General features: G+C 41.9%; 2 protein-coding genes across 2 annotated transcripts in view; both read left to right on the forward strand.

The window, feature by feature from the left end:
• Positions 1-8,773, forward strand: part of LOC127608482 (calpain-5-like) — a 15,960-nt gene extending 7,187 nt beyond the window's left edge. The window contains exons 4-14 of the mRNA XM_052077596.1: positions 1-146; positions 327-519; positions 2,307-2,500; positions 2,593-2,670; positions 2,754-2,949; positions 4,409-4,531; positions 5,373-5,446; positions 6,176-6,298; positions 7,385-7,488; positions 8,160-8,296; positions 8,364-8,773. The exon at positions 1-146 is cut by the window's left edge and continues 63 nt beyond it. Of these exons, the coding sequence (XP_051933556.1) occupies positions 1-146; positions 327-519; positions 2,307-2,500; positions 2,593-2,670; positions 2,754-2,949; positions 4,409-4,531; positions 5,373-5,446; positions 6,176-6,298; positions 7,385-7,488; positions 8,160-8,296; positions 8,364-8,537 (1,542 nt within the window). The 3' untranslated portion in view covers positions 8,538-8,773. The remainder of the gene's footprint in view (positions 147-326; positions 520-2,306; positions 2,501-2,592; positions 2,671-2,753; positions 2,950-4,408; positions 4,532-5,372; positions 5,447-6,175; positions 6,299-7,384; positions 7,489-8,159; positions 8,297-8,363) is intronic.
• A 131-nt stretch (positions 8,774-8,904) lies between these two features.
• LOC127608459 (solute carrier family 35 member F2-like) lies at positions 8,905-18,752 on the forward strand. Its single transcript, XM_052077535.1, has 9 exons — positions 8,905-9,564; positions 10,972-11,141; positions 11,205-11,380; positions 14,205-14,332; positions 15,113-15,272; positions 16,186-16,342; positions 16,972-17,024; positions 17,118-17,272; positions 18,453-18,752. Exons 2-9 carry the CDS (start codon positions 11,053-11,055, stop codon positions 18,648-18,650), a joined length of 1,116 nt encoding a protein of 371 aa, XP_051933495.1. The 5' UTR covers positions 8,905-9,564; positions 10,972-11,052; the 3' UTR covers positions 18,651-18,752.
• Positions 18,753-19,528: the final 776 nt, after the last annotated feature.

Raw genomic sequence — 19,528 nt, forward strand, 5'->3', positions numbered from 1 at the left:
TTCCACTTCCGCTTCTGGAGATTTGGCGATTGGGCGGACGTGGTGATCGACGACCGGTTGCCCACCTTCAACGGCAAGCTGATCTTCTGTCATTCTAATGACGCCAATGAGTTCTGGAGCGCCCTGGTGGAGAAGGCCTATGCCAAGTACGCAAGCTGACGCCCACTTCCTGTTAGGATTAGCTGTCACGCCACCAAATGCTTGTTGGAAAAAAAAAACTCTTCATCACGGCTTGTACGGAAAAGTTAGAGTAGCAGATTAGCAATATGTATCTTGATGGCCAGCCTTACGACACGCCGTGAAGTGAAGTCCGGTTGTCTTTCCAGGACATGCGGCTGTTACGAGGCTCTGAACGGCGGCAACACGGCAGATGCGCTGGTGGAATTCACGGGTGGCGTATCGCAGACCATAACCCTAAGTGAAAAGGGCGTCAAGCTTGACTCGGAGAAGCAAGTGGAGCTCTTCAGTCGAGTCCTCAAAGTCCATGAGAGAGGGGGGCTCATCAGCGCCTCCATAGAGGTAAGTGTCAACCCATGCTATATCGTGGATTCTTTTGTTTTTAGAATTGAGGAGATTCGCTGAGTCCTTGACAATCGCGCCATGTTTTTATGGTTCAAGAAGAAATAATACAATACAGTATTTTGTACGTGGAGTCTCATAATTCGATCCAGGGCATTTTTGCCGCTGCGCGTCGGTAGATGTGTGGTGCTCAATTGGTCGGTGTGTGGCAGAGTCAGCAACTGAAATTGTTTTGCGACAGTCCTTTGCGGTTACATTTGGCTACACTGTCTGTTGTGAGGTGGGAGTTAAAGGAGCAGTGGTTTGAAGGTCTATAATGATTGTAACATCTATGCCTCGTTCAGTTACCCCATCTAAGGTGTTTTGCATCATGTTAGCATTAAGCTAGCAACATTGAAAGGTTTGCATGAACATTTTGATGTTTAGATTCACAATGATTTCAGTCTCTTTTCTCTAATGTGCCAATTGGGAGTGACAAACAAACACATTTACCTCTTATTTTGTTTTTTGTTTTTTTTGCAGACCAGAGCCTTTTTAATTTCCTGATATTTTACAATGGTCTTCTATTTCTTGATTGTGAGAGAGTGATGACTAGCCGATTTTTATTTATTTTTTCCCATATTCAAGTCCAAACAATAGAATTTAGAATTTTTAAAAATCCAGCCTGAGCCTCTTTTGTCTGTGGATATAAATCGGATATGTACGCAATGCGTCTGCTGTATGGAGACTCATCCGTACACATCCGACCTATATGTCATCAACAGCCCAACATGCGCTTTGCGCAGTCAGGGGTGGCTAGCTTGGGAGTGCAGATTACTGACAATTATCTGTGAATCTGCAAAGTTGTTTTGAGTAACAGTGTTGCCTTTATATTTGACTTGGAAGTGATCCCACTTGAAAAAAGTGGAGATTTGAGGCAATGATGTGACCTCGGTAGATGTCTCATTTAAATGAGAAGATCTAGGTGCCTTGCCTCATTCATTCATTCATTCATTCAACGATCCACTTTATCCTCACAAGGGGACACGGGGGGTGCTGGAGCCTATCCCAGCAGTCTTCGGGCAGTAGGCGGGGGACACTCTGAACCGGTTGCCAGCCAATCGCAAGGCACACAAAGACGAACAACCATCCGTGCTCACACTCACACCTAAGGACAATTTGGAGTGTGTTCAATCAGCCTAGCATGCGTGTTTTTGGAATCTGGGAGGAAATCGGAGGCCCCGGACAAAACCCACGCAGGCCCGGGGAGAACATGCAAAAGAGAGGCCGGAGCTGGAATCAAACCCGCTACCTCTGCACTGTCAGGTCGACGCGCTAACCACTGGACCACCGGGCCGCACATTGCCTCATATCCCCAAAATATTTCTACTTCCTCACACCTCACTATTCTGGCGAGATGAAATGATATAATGAGCCCCTACATATATCTACTTCTGTAAGCACTGTGTGTGGGGGTGCATGTCATTTGTGCACATCCATGTCACATTACGGACGCATTGCGTTCACATTAAAATCTGCATTTTTTTTTTGTAATATCAATGAGAAGCTAAAAAGATCAGATTTAGCAAAAAATCCCAAGTGGGCACCACACCCTTCAAATGCTTCAAAAAATGGTGCTTTCTTCGATGACATTTGATTCACTTCAGTGGGAAGTAATTGCATAGTTACAATCTCAGTCGCAGAAGCAGTTAAACTTGTAAGTAAAGGTATGCACCTCGTACTCTCCTTTCATGACTCGTTGACCACCAGTGGGTGTCACTAATGTCACTTACTGCGATGTCTTTTAGGCGACCAGCGCATCTGACATGGAGGCCCGCCTGGGCAACGGCCTGGTCAAAGGTCACGCCTATGCCGTAACGGACGTGCGTCGCATACGTATCGGTGTTGGCTTGATGGCTTTTTTCAGATCGAACAAACTCGAAATGATCCGCCTGAGGAACCCCTGGGGGCGCAGCGAATGGTCCGGACCCTGGTGTGACAGGTGACAAACAAACCACAATGTAACCCAAACTCAGACTTTGAAGTCCATTGAAGGTGGATGAATGACTATAACCGCTTGTGCTGTGTTGACAGTTCAGAAGAGTGGAAAAAGGTCAGTAGCAGCGAGCGTGAGAAGATTGGTGTCGTCGTGCAGAATGATGGAGAGTTCTGGTGAGTTTCCATGCAATGTTGGACCCTGGATGTCCGACATGCTTACTTAGGTCCCAGATGTCGTCTCTTCTCCTGCCCCGCAGGATGACATTCAGTGACTTCATCTCCAACTTCACGCACCTCGTCCTGTGCCGCATGATCAATACGTCTCATATAAGCATGCACAAGACCTGGGTGGAGCAGGTGTTGCGCGGCTCCTGGGCTCACCATGACGACGAGCTGAAGAACCGGGCCGGCGGCTGCGTCAACAATAAGAAGACCTTCCTCCAAAACCCTCAGGTGCTCTCTACTTTCACATCCCATCATGCAATGCTTCTCCACCACTGTGCTTCCTTCACATGCGCTCTCCTGCTCTAATGCATCATAATTACTACCGGATGACCAAAAAGGATTTTTTCTTTTTTTTTTTTTTTAACGCCAAAGTCAATTCTGATATTGGCCAGAAAAAAAATCTGATAACCATTAATCGGCTGTCGGGTCCCTTGATGCTTACAACAACAAAGATGAATTCCAGGAAAAACATTTTATTGTCTTGCATTACTGTCCCGTAGTATTTGTTTAACTCTCCAGCATAGAGTAGAGTAGAAAAATATTTACTCCTAACAATGCTTTTTAAAGGGCATATTTGAGGTTGGAGAACGATGTCAATCACAAAGAATAATGTTTTTTCAGCAATGCATGTACTTTACTTTGTGCCCATACCTGTTGAACAGTGCTTGCCTTTTCATGAGAAAGTAAGATTATGTTGGTGTTTAGTGAGCAAAACCCCGGACGAATATTACCGTATTGGCCTGAATATAAGATGGTGTTTTTGCATTGATATAAGACTGAAAAGGTGGAGGTCGTTTTATATTCGGGGGCTAGACATTATACCCATTCACGACGCCAGATGGCGCCAGATATCAATGAAGCGAATGCTGAACTTGACTCCACAGGACAAAGTGAACCCACGAAGAATAAAAATAAAAATAGCGGTAGCACAAAGAAGAAAAAAAAATAGCGGTAAGAAGGAAAAGAGAAGAAAGTAATAGAAGAGATAACAGAAAATGGAGAAACGTAGTGACAATCTGGAGAAAAGTGGGTTGAAGATCGGCCAGGTTAACCAGCGACTGAGGAGAAGTTATGATGTCATTTACATTTCAAAAACCAGAAGCCATTCATTTACGAATGTGATTGCACTTTAGATTTGAATTAGGCAAAATAACATGCTTTGTTTCAAATGTTCTGTAATTATTTTCTAGATAAAAATTAATTTGGTGTTCAAAAAGTCATTTTTCAAACTTGAGTCTTGAAAAAGAGGGGGTCGTCTTATAATCAGGACTGTCTTATATTCGGGCCAATACGGTACCTTGTAAAACAGCCTAATACTGTCCGATTATAATCAGTAGAGCCATTAATACTTACTAAACCCTCTTTTTTGATATGGAGGTTTGGGGACCGAGGCCTGATGTAAAAAGTGAAATTTGGCAAGTCACAAAAAGTTTAAAAAGTCCTTATCAGTTCACCAATGTTTCTATTGATCAACTGGAATACAAATGTTTTTTTGCCACCGAGGAATATAAATGTCAAGTACTTCCCCCCAAACATAGGGCAAGCTTGGAAGTGGGTTTCGTCCTGCTTTTCACTCTCTTGCAGCATAACATCACATTGAGGAAAAGAATAGAGGACTCTACGGCTTGAACAGTTGTCCAAATTAATCTTCAAATTGCTCCCTTTGTCACTGTTGCGTGTGTTGCAGTTCGTCTTTGACGTGACAAAACCCGAGGACGAGGTTCTCGTATCTCTGCAGCAGAAGGACCGCAGGGCCTCGCTCAGGGAAGGACGAGGAGAGAACCTGGTCATCGGCTTGGAAATACACAAGGTCAGAGAGGCAGGGTCACCCTCAACTGGTCACCAGCCAATCACAGGCCACATATATCAACAAACAATGGAATGGTCGCCAGCCAATGCAATGCGCATCCACACACACTAGTCCTAGCGCACAAATGTCAGCTCATGTGCAGTTTTGCTTCACTCGTCAGAAATAGTTGTCCTACTAGTATGGGAAAGTTACCAGTGAGGACTAGTACATTCGCGCACCTAATTCCTCAACGTGCACTAGTCATGCAACATACATACTTTTTCATACTAGTAATGTTTCTTTTTCGAATACTATATGGCATTTATGCAACCTAGTAAGACAAATTTGGCTCGCCAGTGGGACAACTGCATGTTACTAGTAAGGCAAAATTATTAATGGGACTTGTGGTAGGACTGGTAGGTCCCAGAAGGCCACTAGTGCATGACACATGCCTACTAGTGGAGGCGATATAATATTACTAGTGTAGCACACTAAGGTTTAATTGCATGCCGGTCGTGGAAAAACTTTACTAGTAAGATAGTCATTTTAGTAGTGTGATGAATTGTCTTGCTGGTGTGGACAAAGAATTTAACGGCACATGGACATTGAACTGGATGCCAAAGATATGGAATAAATGCTCAAAGAACTTCCAATTGGGTGCTGCTGTAATGATTGACATGCATTACCGCCAATGACAGCATGAGGATTTGACTTGATCGCCACAAATGCTTGAAAGCACGCTTTCAAATGATGATGATAAAATGAAAATTTTTAAGTCATGTCTTGTAAACACCCCACTCAAAAAAAAAAAAAATCACATTTATACAGATTTTACAGCATGTTTCTCATCGTGTGCACATAGGTGGAGCTGAACCGGAATTACCGTATGCACGTCCCCCAACAGAAGGTGGCCGGCACCCCCTACAGCAACACCAGGTTGGAATGGAAAGCCCTTTCTGTATCCTTGAGAAGCAACTTAAGGTCCAAGTGCAGTACATTACAGTCCAAGTGCTCTTTGTGGGACAGCACACTAGTGGGACAAGAACATGTTACTCGTCTGTACCTTTTTGTTGACATGGAATTCCTTTCACAATGAAAGCCCAGGGACGGACGGGCAACCGAATGAACTTTATGCACTTTCAACGAATTGTCAACGGTTCTTGTGCTTGTGTACTTTTGGGCTGCTCTCCGCCCTCGAGGATGCGGCATGCGGTGCTGAATTCTTTCCAATCATAAGGTCGTTAACATTGATCATTTCAATGAAGTTGATTACCTGTCATTGGTTGACCGTGTGTCTTCATTTAAATGACACGTTCAATTTAAATTGTCCATTGTTAACATCAAACCGTGACAGAGTCTTGCATGTGGAAAAACTTGCATCCCGGCTACGTTCTTCTCGAATGGGAAAGAAGCATGTGGAATTAATACTGAGATGTTTGCCAACTAGTGCTGAACAATGTTATTACAACTTAAAACTGATAAGGTGTGGTAGGTGAAGTATTTTTATAATGTTGCCTGTCCTTTACCTCGACAATATTATTTGGACTTGTTTCCTTTTCGTACCTTCTCTGACAGTGTTCAGTAGTGGAAAGAAACATTACCAACAAGCAAACTAGTACATGGATGTGAAGGTTATGGAATAAATGCTCACACTGCTTTCCAAAGGTCTGCGTTCCTGCGCGTGGACCTTAAGGAGGGCCGCTATGTCATCTTGCCAACCACCTATGACCCCGACAAGGCCGGAGAATTCCTGTTGCGCGTCTTCACCGACGTACCGTCATACTGCAGGCAAGAACACAATACACACACACATATATGCAGAGGTCGTGAGTTCGATCCCGGCTCCGGCCTCCCTGTGTGGAGTTTGCATGTTCTCTCCCGGGCTGCGTGGGTTTTCTCCAGGTACTCCGGTTTCCTCCTACATTCCAAAAACATGCGTGGCAGGCTTATTGAACACTCTAAATTGACCCGAGGTGTGAGCGCAGATGGTTGTTCGTCTCTGTGTGCCCTGTGATTTGGGTGGTAACTGGTTCAGGGTTTCCTACTGCCCGAAGACAGCTGGGATAGGCTCCAGCACCAGCCACGACCCTTGTGAGGCTAAAGCGGAACGGAAGATGAATGAATGAATGAATGATAATCACCTAGCCGAGTCCTACCATTTTGGGAAATTCTATCAGCACTAAATTTTTTGTCAAACATTTCATTCCAAATCCCCAAATTAATAGAGCATCTCACTCACTCGTACAATCAACACAGTACAGCATAGTACAGTAACCTTTCATGCACTTCCAACGAACTCTCATCTGTTCAATTGCTGTTGTTTGTGTACTTTTGAGATTGATTTTGTCATGGTGTCTTTTGAACGCTGTCGTGGCTGATGGCGTCTCACATATTAGGCAGGTTTTTGTCTGAAAGACATAATTTTGTCATCAGCACACACTCCTTCTTTGCTGATGTACAAGATTTGGGATTGGAGGCCCTAGTCAGAGAAGTTTGCCATCTAGTGGTGAACACTGTTAGTTGTTCACCACTAGATGGCAAACAAAGAAATTGAGGTCCATTCCCAGTGCATGCGTCCCGTGATGTGTTTCAATGTGTTTGTATTATTTAAAAAGTGTGTTGAAAAAAAAATTCTAAGTGACGTAAATGCACGCAAGTGATGTAAATATGGTATTTCTAAATTACAGATTTCACTTATGATGGGGGTAGTCTGAAGTGTAATCCCCACAAGGGAGATGATGAATCTATCATCAAAGCCCATAAATAATGGTCACTTAAAAATGTCTGCTTTAGCAGGGGGGTCATAAAGGATGACCTGCGATATATTGGACAGGGGTCACTACCATGATTTTCATGTGTTGTCGTGTGCTGCAGGGAGCTGTGTTTGGATCAGCCCCCTCGCACCTGCTGGACGGGTTTGTGTGGTTTCCCATCCCTGGTCACGCAAGTGCATGTAACCCAAGGCAACGCGCTGGGGGGTAAGTTTGCACGGTCTACCTGCTTGGGGCGGGCTGGAATGAATTGCAGTGGACCCCGCATGCTCATGGTTTGGTATCGGCAGATGTGAAGATTTTTAGTTTTAATTATTTCATAATTTTATTGGCGGTGTATCTGCATGTTCCAAATGTGTGTGTGTGTGTGTGTGGGTGAGTCCAGGTTTTCAGGACCTGGGGTAGTTTTCAGTGGTAATGACTTAATAAAAATTTTGTTCACTTTGTTAATTTAAATTGTATTTAAATGCTATTTCTTATTTAGTGTCATTAAAAAATCTATTCTATTTAATTTCATTTAATATTGTGTTCATCAAATTTGATTTTTTTAATTTCATGAATCCATTTTATTACTTTTTATCCACTTTATATCTATTTTTAAAAAATATTTTGTTCATTTCTTTGTTTGTTTTTTTAGTCAATGTTATTTTTTATTTAAATGTTATATATTTCTTATACTGCTTTATACAAATTGTAAATTTTTCATTTCAGTCCATCATATTTTCCATTCCTTTTTATTTCATTGTACTTCGTACTGTTCATTGCCCATCATTTCCTCCAATTTTCAATTATCTATGGGGCATCTTATTTCATTTCTTCCTTTTTTTCCCCCTTTGTACAAGCTTGACAGTCAGTCTGTGTGTTTGTGTTGTGCGTAGGAAACAACACGTACTTGACCATCCGCTGTGAAGGGGAGACAGTTCGTTCTGCCACCCATGGCGGGAGTCGCAATCCCAACTTTGACACCAAGGGAATCTTCTACCGGAAGGAAAGCAGCGAGCCAATCTTCATCCAGGTGTGTGTGCATGTGTATGCGTGCATTTGAAAGCTTTGACATCGGGGTCGTTGTTGTGCTGGGTCAGGTGTACAACTCCAAAAGGCTGATTGACTCGTTCCTGGGCGAGTTGACGCTGTCCACCGAGTCGGGAGACATCAAGAAGACGATGCACCTGCGGGCTAAAAGCGGCCAGCGAATCGAGCTCCCGGGGACTCTCAGCGTCGTCGTGGTGACCAGCTCTGTACTCACCAGCTTCTGAGACGTCGCACTCTCCGCTACTACTCTGCTCCTCCTTATTCCAGTGGATTTCTTTTTAAATTTTGTTTTCATGACTTGAGTCTTAAATTGACATTTCTTTCCATTTTTATTATTTAGTCAATAGCAGTGAACAGTCAGTACAAAAAAAATTACTGGGGTTTTGTTTTGTTTTTGGTTTTTTTTGTCATTTCATTGCGTTCAAGTTTTTCGTTTACTTTAGTAATTTCATTTGTTTTGTTTTTTATTTGATTTATTTCATTTGATGATTTTTTTTGTTCATTTCTTTTCACCTTTTTAAATGAATATTTTATTTTACAGGGGAACAGTTTTATTTTACTTTTATTTCTCTTAATTTTGATTTGTTTTTGTTTTTCTACTTTTATTTGATCACGTTTTGTGTTTTATCATGTGTTTTGTCGCTTCATTTTTTTTCATCTGTACTTCATTTCTACAAATAAAAATAGTGTTTTTCTTTTTATTTCATCTTTTTTACATTTGATTTATTTTATCCCACCTTGTTTTTATTTCAAATATCTTTATTACCTATTTTATTTTTAATTGTCATTTTCTCAATTTTTTTCACTTTTCCCATTTTGTTTCACCTTTTAAATTGTGTTTTATTCTAATACTTTTTTCTATTTTTATATATCAATTTTATTTTTAAAACTTTTATTCCACTTTGTGCCATTTTTCAAAGTTTTATGACATCACATTCATATTCATATTCATTAAATTTGATTCAATCCAGTCACTTTTCATTTCATTTTTACTTGACGTATATGATCTTTGTTTGATTTCAGCTTTTTAACGCATTTTTACAATTGTATATTGATTTCGGAGCACGTTACTGTAGCTCATATGAAGACATGTCATTCAACTTTACATCTGACACAACAGCTTTACACTAATATCATTTCATGTTTGTACCAACAATCATTCTTCCAGTTTGAAGTGGCCTGTTTACATCCAGTACATTCCTCTACCAACTTTTCTTTGAGGGGGACCACACATCATCTGTCAGTCATCAGGTACCTTCACTATGATTGGTTGTTGCTTTCTGTTGGTCCCAACCCACTTTTATGTCTTTGTAACCACCGTTATTGAAGCAAAAACATAAAGCTTGTGTCGAAAATGTCAACACTCTCATTTTCAAATGTTAAACTGTACGTTCGTAACCGTGAAGGAGGCCAGAATGCTTTGCACATTGATGATGCCTTTGTTCACATAGTATGTGGGGATTTCAAAATCTGCGTTGGACATTCATTAAACTAATTTCGTGCTCAACCCTTATTCAATTTTTACTCCATAACTTTATTAATACATCCTTGATGAATTATTTGTGAATTCATCATGTGTTAATAACATTTTTACATATAGGTACTTTAACACTCATTTATTACAGGTTCATTTGTTTAAAGATAAGATAAGATAAGATATCCTTTATTTGTCCCACAATGGGGAAATTTACAGCCTCCAGCAGCAAGAATGTATGTAGAAAGAAGAAGAGAAAAAAACAACAACAAACATCTTTCAATTAAATACAATATGAACACAAATGGATAAATCACAGTACTATTTACAATTTTCCTTCAATTATTATTAATTATTATTATTATCATGATTGTTATTTTTTATTCATCAGCCTGACAGCAGTCGGTAGGAACGAGCGTCGGTATCTCTCCTTCTTGCAGCGCGGGTGTAACAGTCTCTGGCTGAAGGAGCTACCAAGTGCTGTCAGGGCGGGCTGGAGGGGGTGGGAGGGACTGGCCATCATAGCTTTTAGCTTAGTTAGCATCCTTCTGTTGCCCACCTCCTCCAGAGTGTCAAGGGAGAAACCCAGGACAGAACTGGCCTTCCTGACCAGTCGCTCCAGTCTCTTTCTGTCCCGGGCCGAGATGCTGCCTGACCAGCAGACAATGCCATAATAATTTATAATGCACTTTAACACTCATTTATTACAGGTTTATTTGTTAAAATGCATTTTGAACTCATCTATTACACAAAGCATTTTGGAAGACGATACGCATTGGTAACTTCCACATCCAGACATTATTTATTTTCCCATCATAACACATTTACCGTATTGGCCCGAATATAAGACGGCCCTGATTATAAGATGAACCCCTTTTTCAAGACTCAAGTTTGAAGAAAGACTTTTTGAACACCAAATTAATTTTTATACAGAAAAAAAATTACAGTACATCTAAAACAAATGAGTCTAACAATGTATTTGAGAAAAAAGCATGTTATTTTCTCTCATTCAAATTTGAATATCTGAACATTTAAATATGTAAACTAAAGTGCAATCACATTCATGCTAGTTGTCTGTGGCTCATTGATGTTAACAGAAGCTGCGTCATGTCATTATGCACACACACACACACACACACACACACGTGTTGATAAGGTAATGTGTGACTATTGCCCTCTCTTAGTAAATCATTCAGTGTTAAGAGTGAAGACACAAAAAGTCATCGAAGGAGACCTCTCCCTGGCAGTGACAAGACTCTTCCGTGATGTCTCCGGACGCAGATCCGGAGGTCCGTCCCGAGCGGGGTGGCATTGGCGCATGTTCGCCGGCCAGGTTCACGGAGGCTTTAACGTGGTGAGTCCACTGGGAAGCATGTGCATATATGACCTTTGACCTGTGAGCGAGTTCTTTTGACAGGCGTCTTGCTCGCACCCTGGCGCTGGGTCAGGTCCTGGCTGCGTTGGTGTGCGGTACGGCCGTGTCGTCTCAGTATTTAAGCTCCGCATTCCGGGTGGATGCTCCCATGCTGCAGAGCGTCCTACACTACGCACTCCTTGGCGCAACTTATACACCGGCACTGCTCTGCAGGACAGGTGACTTGCAAACACACACACACACACACATTATTAAATACTGAACTGTAATTGATATATTTTACTGGATTAAAAACAAAAAAAGTAATATTCTATGGAACAATCCATCTTGATCATTGTGGAAATCAATTCATTGAATGAATTATACAGGGTTCCCACCGGTCCTTAAAGTTAATAAAAATTCATTTAAAAAAAGGTTGTAAAATTCTGTTCTTAATTGTCCCTAATTTCCAGGGAAAGCTTCTAAAATCAATAAAAATCCACAATAATTAACCCGTGGTGTTCATTTCATTTTTGAATGTCATTTACCCCACCCTTCCAATGAATAGTTTTGTCGGAAAATGCGCATGGCGCCCTTCCCCTCAAACCCCACCGTCGGGCTACATGCCTTCCTGGTTCCCGCTCTGCTTTTCCCGCTGTCTCCGATCAGTTCCGATGCTGATCACGTGATCACTTCGGGTCATTTCGGGCTAATTTGACATACAGTATGTCAAATAAAGGGTTAGCTGATTGCCCCTAAAAAAAAAATGTGCCCTTCCTTTGGCGGCAATGATTTGATCACCAGCTCAGTGATATGTGGCTTTCTGTTCACTAAATCCACCGTGAATCCCCCGCTGAATGGAGAAAAAGTCCCTAAAAAATGGCTAAATTAGCCCTCAAAATTCCTTAAAAAGTCCATAAATAAAAAGCAAGTGGAAGAGTGGCAACCCTGTTACGAAACATGGTGGTTTTTTTCAGCTAAAAAAACCCTTACTATACATGGTCATTTTTTGTGGGCTGAAAACGCCTAAGTAGACATGGTGCGGTTTTATTCGGCTAAAAAAACGCCTTTCTCGACATGGTTGTTGTTTTTTTGGGCTAAAAACGCCTTGCAATACATGGTAGGTTTTTTTTCAACTAAAAACGCCTTACTATACATGCTCGTTTTTTTCAGCTAAAAAAAACGCCTGACGGTACATGCTCGTTTTTGGGGGTGTTAAAAATGCCTTGCAATACATGGTCTTTTTTAAAAGTTAAAAACGCCTAACTATACATGGTTGTTTTTTTTGGGTTAAAAAACGCCTAACAATACATGGTCGATTTTTTTGTTGTTGTTAAAAACGCCTTACTACATGGTGTTTTTTTTCGGCTAAAAACGCTTTACTATACATGGTCCTTTATTTTTTGGGGGCTAAAAACGCCTTACGATACATGGTCGTTTTCTTTTTTCACCTGAAAACGCCTGACTATACATGGTCGTTTTTGGGGGCTGAAAACGCCTTATTTTACATAATCGTCTTTTTTGGGTTAAAAAACGCCTTACAATACATGTTCGATTTTTTGGGCCTCAAAACACCTCACTATGCATGGTCGTCTTTTTTGTGTTAAAAATGCCTGACTATACATGGTTGTTTTTTGTTGGCTGAAAAAGCTATACTGTACACCAGGGGTGTCCAAACTTTTTGCCAAGGGGGCCAGATTTTATGTGGTAAAATGTCGGGGGGGGCGACCTTGGCTGACATTCTTTACATTGAACAACAATATTGTTCAACAAATTTTAGTAAGCCAGTCTGTTTCACATTTCCATTTTTATTTTAATTTCAACAATCTTAAGAATTTCTTTTGGTTCATTTGAAACAGGTATATCACATGCAACTGCTTATTCACTTGACCTTTTCTTAAACAGAAGTCTCCTGAGTGCAAATTGATTGATTTGAAACATAAAATGTATCACCATGACTTTTCAATAGTCACAAAACCTTTGACTCGAACAACAGGGAAATGAACAAGCAAAACACATATCCACAACTGCAAGGATCATTTGAAATATGACATATCAGTCAATATAAACACGAAGTGATGTCTTGTTAACTCGTGAGTGATGCCCTCTAGTGTCTAAATGCTATTACTCATTTAGTGGATGCTATTACTCATTTAGCCACTAGAGGGAAGCAGTACTCTATGAAACATCGCTCACCAGTCTACGAGACCTCAGTCAATGCAACACGTGTTCCATTGCGCCCAACCTGCGGGCCAGACGGCACTGATTTTATGACAGGGGCTGAGGGCCGGATGAAATTCGACCGCGAGCCGGATTTGGCCCGCGGGCTGGACTTTGGACATGCCTGCTGTCACTTTTTTTTCGGCTAAAAACGCCTTACTATTCATGGCCTTACTGTACATGGTCGTTTTTTTTCACCTAAAAATGGCTTACTAAACATGGTCGTTTTTTGTGGGCTGAAAACGCCTTACTATAAATGGTCATCTTTTTTGCGTTAAAAAATGCCTGACTATTCATGGTCGTTTTTTGGGGGCTAAAAATGCCATACTTTACATTAAAAAGTCCTTTAAAATGGCGAAATTAGCCCTCAAAAGTCTTTAAAAGGGTCCATAAATAAAAAGCAAGTGGAAGAGCGGGAACCCTGTGATCATCATAATCATCTTTAAAATATTTTAAAAGCACACCTGTCAAAATTGCGGCGAGGGGGCTGTGGACACACGATCAGGGGTGCAAGGCGGTCTCGAGTTGCCCACGTCACGTCTACGACATCATCCGCAAGGGGACATCTTGCAGTTTAACTTCCAATTTTATGCACGGACCCCAGCAAGTCTGTTTCTGTTTCTGCAATGTTTAGCATGGCGTATGTGACCTCAAACTGACTGGCAACCAATCTATTGTTGATCTAAATCTGCCCTGATAATTGACTGACAACCAGTCCTTTGTTGGAAGTCAGCGGTCTTCCAGCATGCATATATACACACTGATTCCAATTGATCCATTATTACGCAACGGAAAGGAGTGGTTGCTGATGCTCAGGCCTGTCCCCCCTTTTTGAATGGGTAGGTCCTGTGAGTGTGTTCCAAATGGGTTGCAGGCGATGGCTGCTGTACTTCCTGCTGGGGCTGGTGGACGTGGAGGCAAACTACAGCGTGGTCAAAGCCTACCAGTACACCACACTCACCAGTATACAGGTGGGTCAAACCCCCAACAGTCCATTACATTGAAGTTCTTACTAGGGCTTGACCGATTATTTGGCCGGCAGATATTAGCGCTTTCAATATCGGCAAAGATGGCAAAAAATCTGCACTTTTGCAAGTTTCCCTGTTGTTTGGTGAGGGTTTTTGGGTTACCCTCAAATATGAAAAAGCAATAAGTGACCGCCCCCCATCCTCAAAAAAGTTCAATTCTTTTGTTCATTTTATTTATATATGTACCATATTTTCTGCACTACAAGGTGCTTCAGATTATAAGGCGCACTTTCACTGAATGGCACAAGCACGGAGATGAACCGTATAAATACAAATGGCGTAACAAAACAATAAATGAAGGACAAAAATGATGAAGATGATTGATTGACCAAAAAGGCTCACATCCACAAGGGGCTAAATATCCTCAGAAGTCTTGCTTGTCTCCTTCTTCCTTCATTTAGTCAGTCATTAACTAGGCTTTCCGTATTATTTTTGTTTCATACTGGCTACGCAGAGCTGACAAAGTAGTTCTCGGTTTGAGTCTGTGTTAACAAATGCACATGTCAATTCGTGTCGGGCAGAACCCTTTTACGTTACAATTGCTTCCTGCTAATGGTCAAATGGCATCAGAAAACTAACGGAAACAACTCCAATATAGTATATTAATACACACACACGCACACAGTATTTTCCGCACTATAGGGCACACCTAAAATCAAATCAATATAGAGTATATATAAGCTAGCTAGCGTTAATTTGTTATCCTTATTTATTTATTTTTAGCTTTTGGACTGCTTTGTGATCCCGGTGGTCATGTTTCTGTCCTGGTGGCTCTTGAGGACACGGTACCGTCCCATCCACTTTGTGTCCGTCTGCATCTGTTTGTTGGGCGTTGGCGCCATGGTGGGGGCTGACCTACTGGCGGGGCGAGACCAGGGCTCCAGTAAGATTACTGTTTTCCTCAATTGTGTCTGACATCAATGCAAACAACATGGAAACCTCCAAGTGATGATGTATTTTGTTTCTCTGAGGTTCTGAATAGAAATAACATTTAACTCCCTCATTCATCAAAATCATCTTCCAAATGACAACAAGAACTCTCACACAAAATTGAATACTCTCATTCACCCAAAAAACCCACGAAAGAAACTACACACATACCCCCAAAAAGCCTTCGCATTCGCCCAAAAACACACAAAAAAACCTCACAAAGAACACTCTTACTCACACCCATAACACTTCTCACAAGCACCAAACATTCAAAACCAACTCTTCCTCGTACTAATAAACTCACAGTAAGACCCAAATACAGAAAAACACAAGAAAAAACTCTTACACACACCCCGAAAGTCCCATCCAAATCAAACTCACACATTAAAAAAAAAAACTCCCTCCCTTAGAAATAGCTCCCACGCAGACCAAAACACAAACAGAAAAATGACTTTCACCCCAAATTTTCATTCTCACCCAAAAGCTCTCTCGTATGAGAAAACTCACTCACTTACTAAAACACTCAAGCAGTAGAAAACCCTCACACTGTCAACATTTCACACACACACAACAATTTACCCTCTCACAATACCAAATGACTCACAATCAACCTAAAAAACAAAAAAATCCACTCATCAAAACTCTCTCTACACACCCATACCTCAAAAAACGCTCATTCCCACCCATAAAACGGGAAACAACAACAACAATTGGCTTCTTTCGTTACTGCGTGAGGTATTATTTTATTTATTTATTTTTTGGGGAGTAAGAGTATTTTTTGATGTTTTGATTTGAGCGAGATTTTTGTTGTCGTTGCCCTCTGCACACTATACACTTGGTCTATTTTTTTTTCTGGGTTTGTGTAGCCTCCAACATCCTGCTGGGTGATGGCCTAGTGCTGCTCAGTGCTGCCCTCTATGGGATATCCAACGTTTGGCAGGAGTATGCCGTCAAGAATCAAAGCCGCCTCGAGTTCCTGGGAATGCTGGGGTTCTTCGGTACCATCATAAGTTCAATACAAATGTAAGGTTACGGTACACGTATGTGAGTATGCACCGTTAAGTGTACATATGTTGGTGCGCACATGTAAGTTTCGGCGTGAAAGTGTGCATACTGTTTGCAAATGTGCAGATGAATTATTAACATGTATGTAAGTTTGAAGCATTTTTTATGGTATTTTACATGCGTACAACATAAAAAAAACACCAAGGTTAGTGTTGTGTAATAACTTGACTTTAAAACATTGTGTACAATGTCCACAGACTTGAATTAACAATGAGTGAAGTGCATAACACTGCTTCTAAAGTTAGACAAATGCAGTTGTACAGTGTACAATTTTTTTTTTAATACTGTAAAAAAAAAAAAAAATTCACCTGGTGGCTATTTTTATTTTTTGACTGCTGTTTGAGCACATTGCTTGTGTGCGACACACATTGGAAGACAACTCCCAGAGTGTCTCTTCTTCTCTGGCTAACGGTCATGCACGAATCTCAAAATAAATATTTGAAATCAGCTCCAAAAGCTCGTACATATAGTTAATTGTTATTTTTCCAATTTTAGTTGTACATAGTGAGTTTTTATGGACCAAAACAAACTCTTGGTGTTTACAAATCAGCGTTATAGTTTGATGTATTTGTTCTGTGTTGTTTTAGGGTGGCCCTGGAGCTTCGCCAAGTGTCAGCCATCCAGTGGAGCTGGCAAGTAGGTCAGTGGCACACGACACCATCATCACCTCATACATGACCTTTGCTTTTTTTTTTAAAATCTATCAATAAATCTCCATTTTTCTTGCGGTCAGCTCTGCTATTTGGGGCCTTCGCGTGTTGCATGTTCAGTTTGTACAGCCTGATGCCCGTGGTCATAAAGGAAAGCAGCGCCGCCGCCGTCAACCTGTCCATGCTCACCGCCGACGTCTTCAGCATCTTTTGCGGCATCTTCATCTTCCACTACAATGTGAGTAGTGAGGGGAGGCCCTGATGACCGTGACGAAGACGACAAGGGCAAAAACCGTGGGAAGATGGTAATGACACTTGCCAATGCGGACGAAGACCATGAAGATGACAACGATGGTGATTTCCAAAACAAGGATGAAGATAATCAGGATGACAACCTCGACGGCGATGAGAAGATGATGATGAAGACGATGATGAATAATGTAGACGAAGCCTCGCATGGTGGGATGCCTCCAAATGGCGCGAGGTGGAACGCCGGGGCTTTTGGGCCCCAGACACGGCTAAATGCCCACCAGCCGGCGGGGAAGGAGGTGGGGTCTCACCAGAAGGTGACGCGCTCAGCGCTTGCCCCACCGGAACAGAGGGGAGTGGGAGTCGCCGCCCCACAACCCTCCGTAAACAATAATCAGGCGAGGGCCCTTCCGGGGCCCGCACTGGGTGTGAGGCATCAGCGAGAGTCGTACCGGGTGTGGGATCCGGGAGGAGGGGTGGGGGGCAAGTCTCTGATGGGGGCCAATTTCCCAGGAGGAGGAGGATGGTGAAGGATGAAGAAAGATGATGATGATGATGAAGACGCCCGAGAGCATGTCACCGTGCCTTCTGAACGAGTTAATAAGTAACTGAAGAATTCAAGTGGTGTCAACTCAACCCTTTCCTCACTAACTCACGACTGTCACATGACTCTCATTTCTGGACATGCAAACATGCTGGCTTCACACCCTACTTTGAAACATTAACCCTGGTTTAAAACCCAAAAAAGGCCAAGCCTATTGTGAGGCCCTACTTTCAAAACTGAAACTTGAACACTTGTTTGAAACCTTAACCCTTGTTTAAAAGGCTACTTTGAAACCTAACTCTTCTTTGAAACCCTAATCATGGCTTGAAACACCCCTACTTTGTAACCTGAAGACATACCTTGATATCCTAACCCTGGGTAAAGAAAAACCCTCCTTTAGAACCCGAAACTCTTTTAAAACTCAAAATTGAAGCCCCAACCCTGGCTTGGGACCCTACTTTAAAACCATAACCAGTGTTAAAAACCCTATTTTGAAACCTGAACCCTAATCTTATATTTTAGTTTCAAAGCCACATTTGAAATTCTAATTCTGTCTTGAAATCCTGCTTTGAAACATTAACCCTCTTTTGGAACCCTACTCTGAAACCCGTACCGTTTCCCTCAGTTCTCAGGTTTGTACGTGGTGTCCCTGGTGGTTATCTTTGTTGGCTTCATCACCTTCAACGCTGTACCCATCGACCCGTCCTCCTCCAACTGTGAGAGGGGTAGCCATGACAACACTGCTCAACCATCCAACCAGGAAGTGGCGGTGATCGGAGAGAAGCAGTATATGAGAATTCCAGTTGACTGCACTCGATTGTGAAACTTCAAATTTTTTTTTCCAGATTTGTTCCTTACGCCACAACTGTTGAAAAGCTTGAAAGCCAAAAACCCAACTTTTGTTTGAAACCCGAAGTCCAGTTTGAAACGCTTACTTAACTCATTCACTCCCACATACGTTTTAAAACGTCTTTTCAGACTTGGTCCACAATTGGCTGGTACTGAAAGAATTAACACCCTAGACCAGGGTTCAACCCAAAATGTTGAAACAGCCATATAGGACCAAAAAAAAAAGAATGACTGGAGCCGCACAAAAATAAAAGCCTTCTATAATACTTACAATGAAGGAAACACATGCTGTATGTATGTAGGACATTGGACTGTCTCAGAATTGTTTGTCATTTATTCCTTTGTTGTGTGTTCACAAACGCCCCCATAGAATTTATTTTGTGACTTCCTCGCTTGATTTTTTGTTTTGATGCATTATTTTCACTTTTCTTAGTTTGAGGTGATCATTAATTTTCGTTTTTCGGAGGCTGTCTTTGAACGGAGCAGCTCCGGCCTCCCTGTGTGGAGATTGCATGTTCTCCCGGGGCCTGCGTGGGTTTTCTCCGGGTGCTCCGGTTTCCTCCCACATTCCAAAAAAAACATGCATGGCAGGCTGATTGAACACGCTAAAATTGTCCCTAGGTGTGAGTGTGAGTGCGCATGGTTGTTCGTCTCTGTGTGCCCTGCGATTGGCTGGCAACCAATTCAGGGTGTCCCCCGCCTACTGCCCGAAGACGGCTGGAATAGGCTCCAGTACCCCCCGCGACCCTAGTGAGGATTAAGCGGTTCGGAAAATGAATGAATGAATGAATGAATGTCTTTGAACGCCTCTCGAGTCGAACGAGAAGAGATAATGCACGGAGTGGGACGCAG

Source organism: Hippocampus zosterae, chromosome 10, assembly GCF_025434085.1.
Source record: "Hippocampus zosterae strain Florida chromosome 10, ASM2543408v3, whole genome shotgun sequence".
In the NCBI taxonomy this organism is placed as follows: Eukaryota; Metazoa; Chordata; class Actinopteri; order Syngnathiformes; family Syngnathidae; genus Hippocampus; species Hippocampus zosterae.

Coding starts and splice junctions, on each gene's coding strand:
- LOC127608459 (XM_052077535.1), top strand. CDS start 11,053: ATGTCTCCGGACGCAGATCCGGAGGTCCGTCCCGAGCGGGGTGGCATT. Junction 14,333..15,112: donor CCACACTCACCAGTATACAG/GTGGGTCAAACC, acceptor ATTTATTTTTAG/CTTTTGGACTGCTTTGTGAT. Junction 15,273..16,185: donor GGGGCGAGACCAGGGCTCCA/GTAAGATTACTG, acceptor GGGTTTGTGTAG/CCTCCAACATCCTGCTGGGT.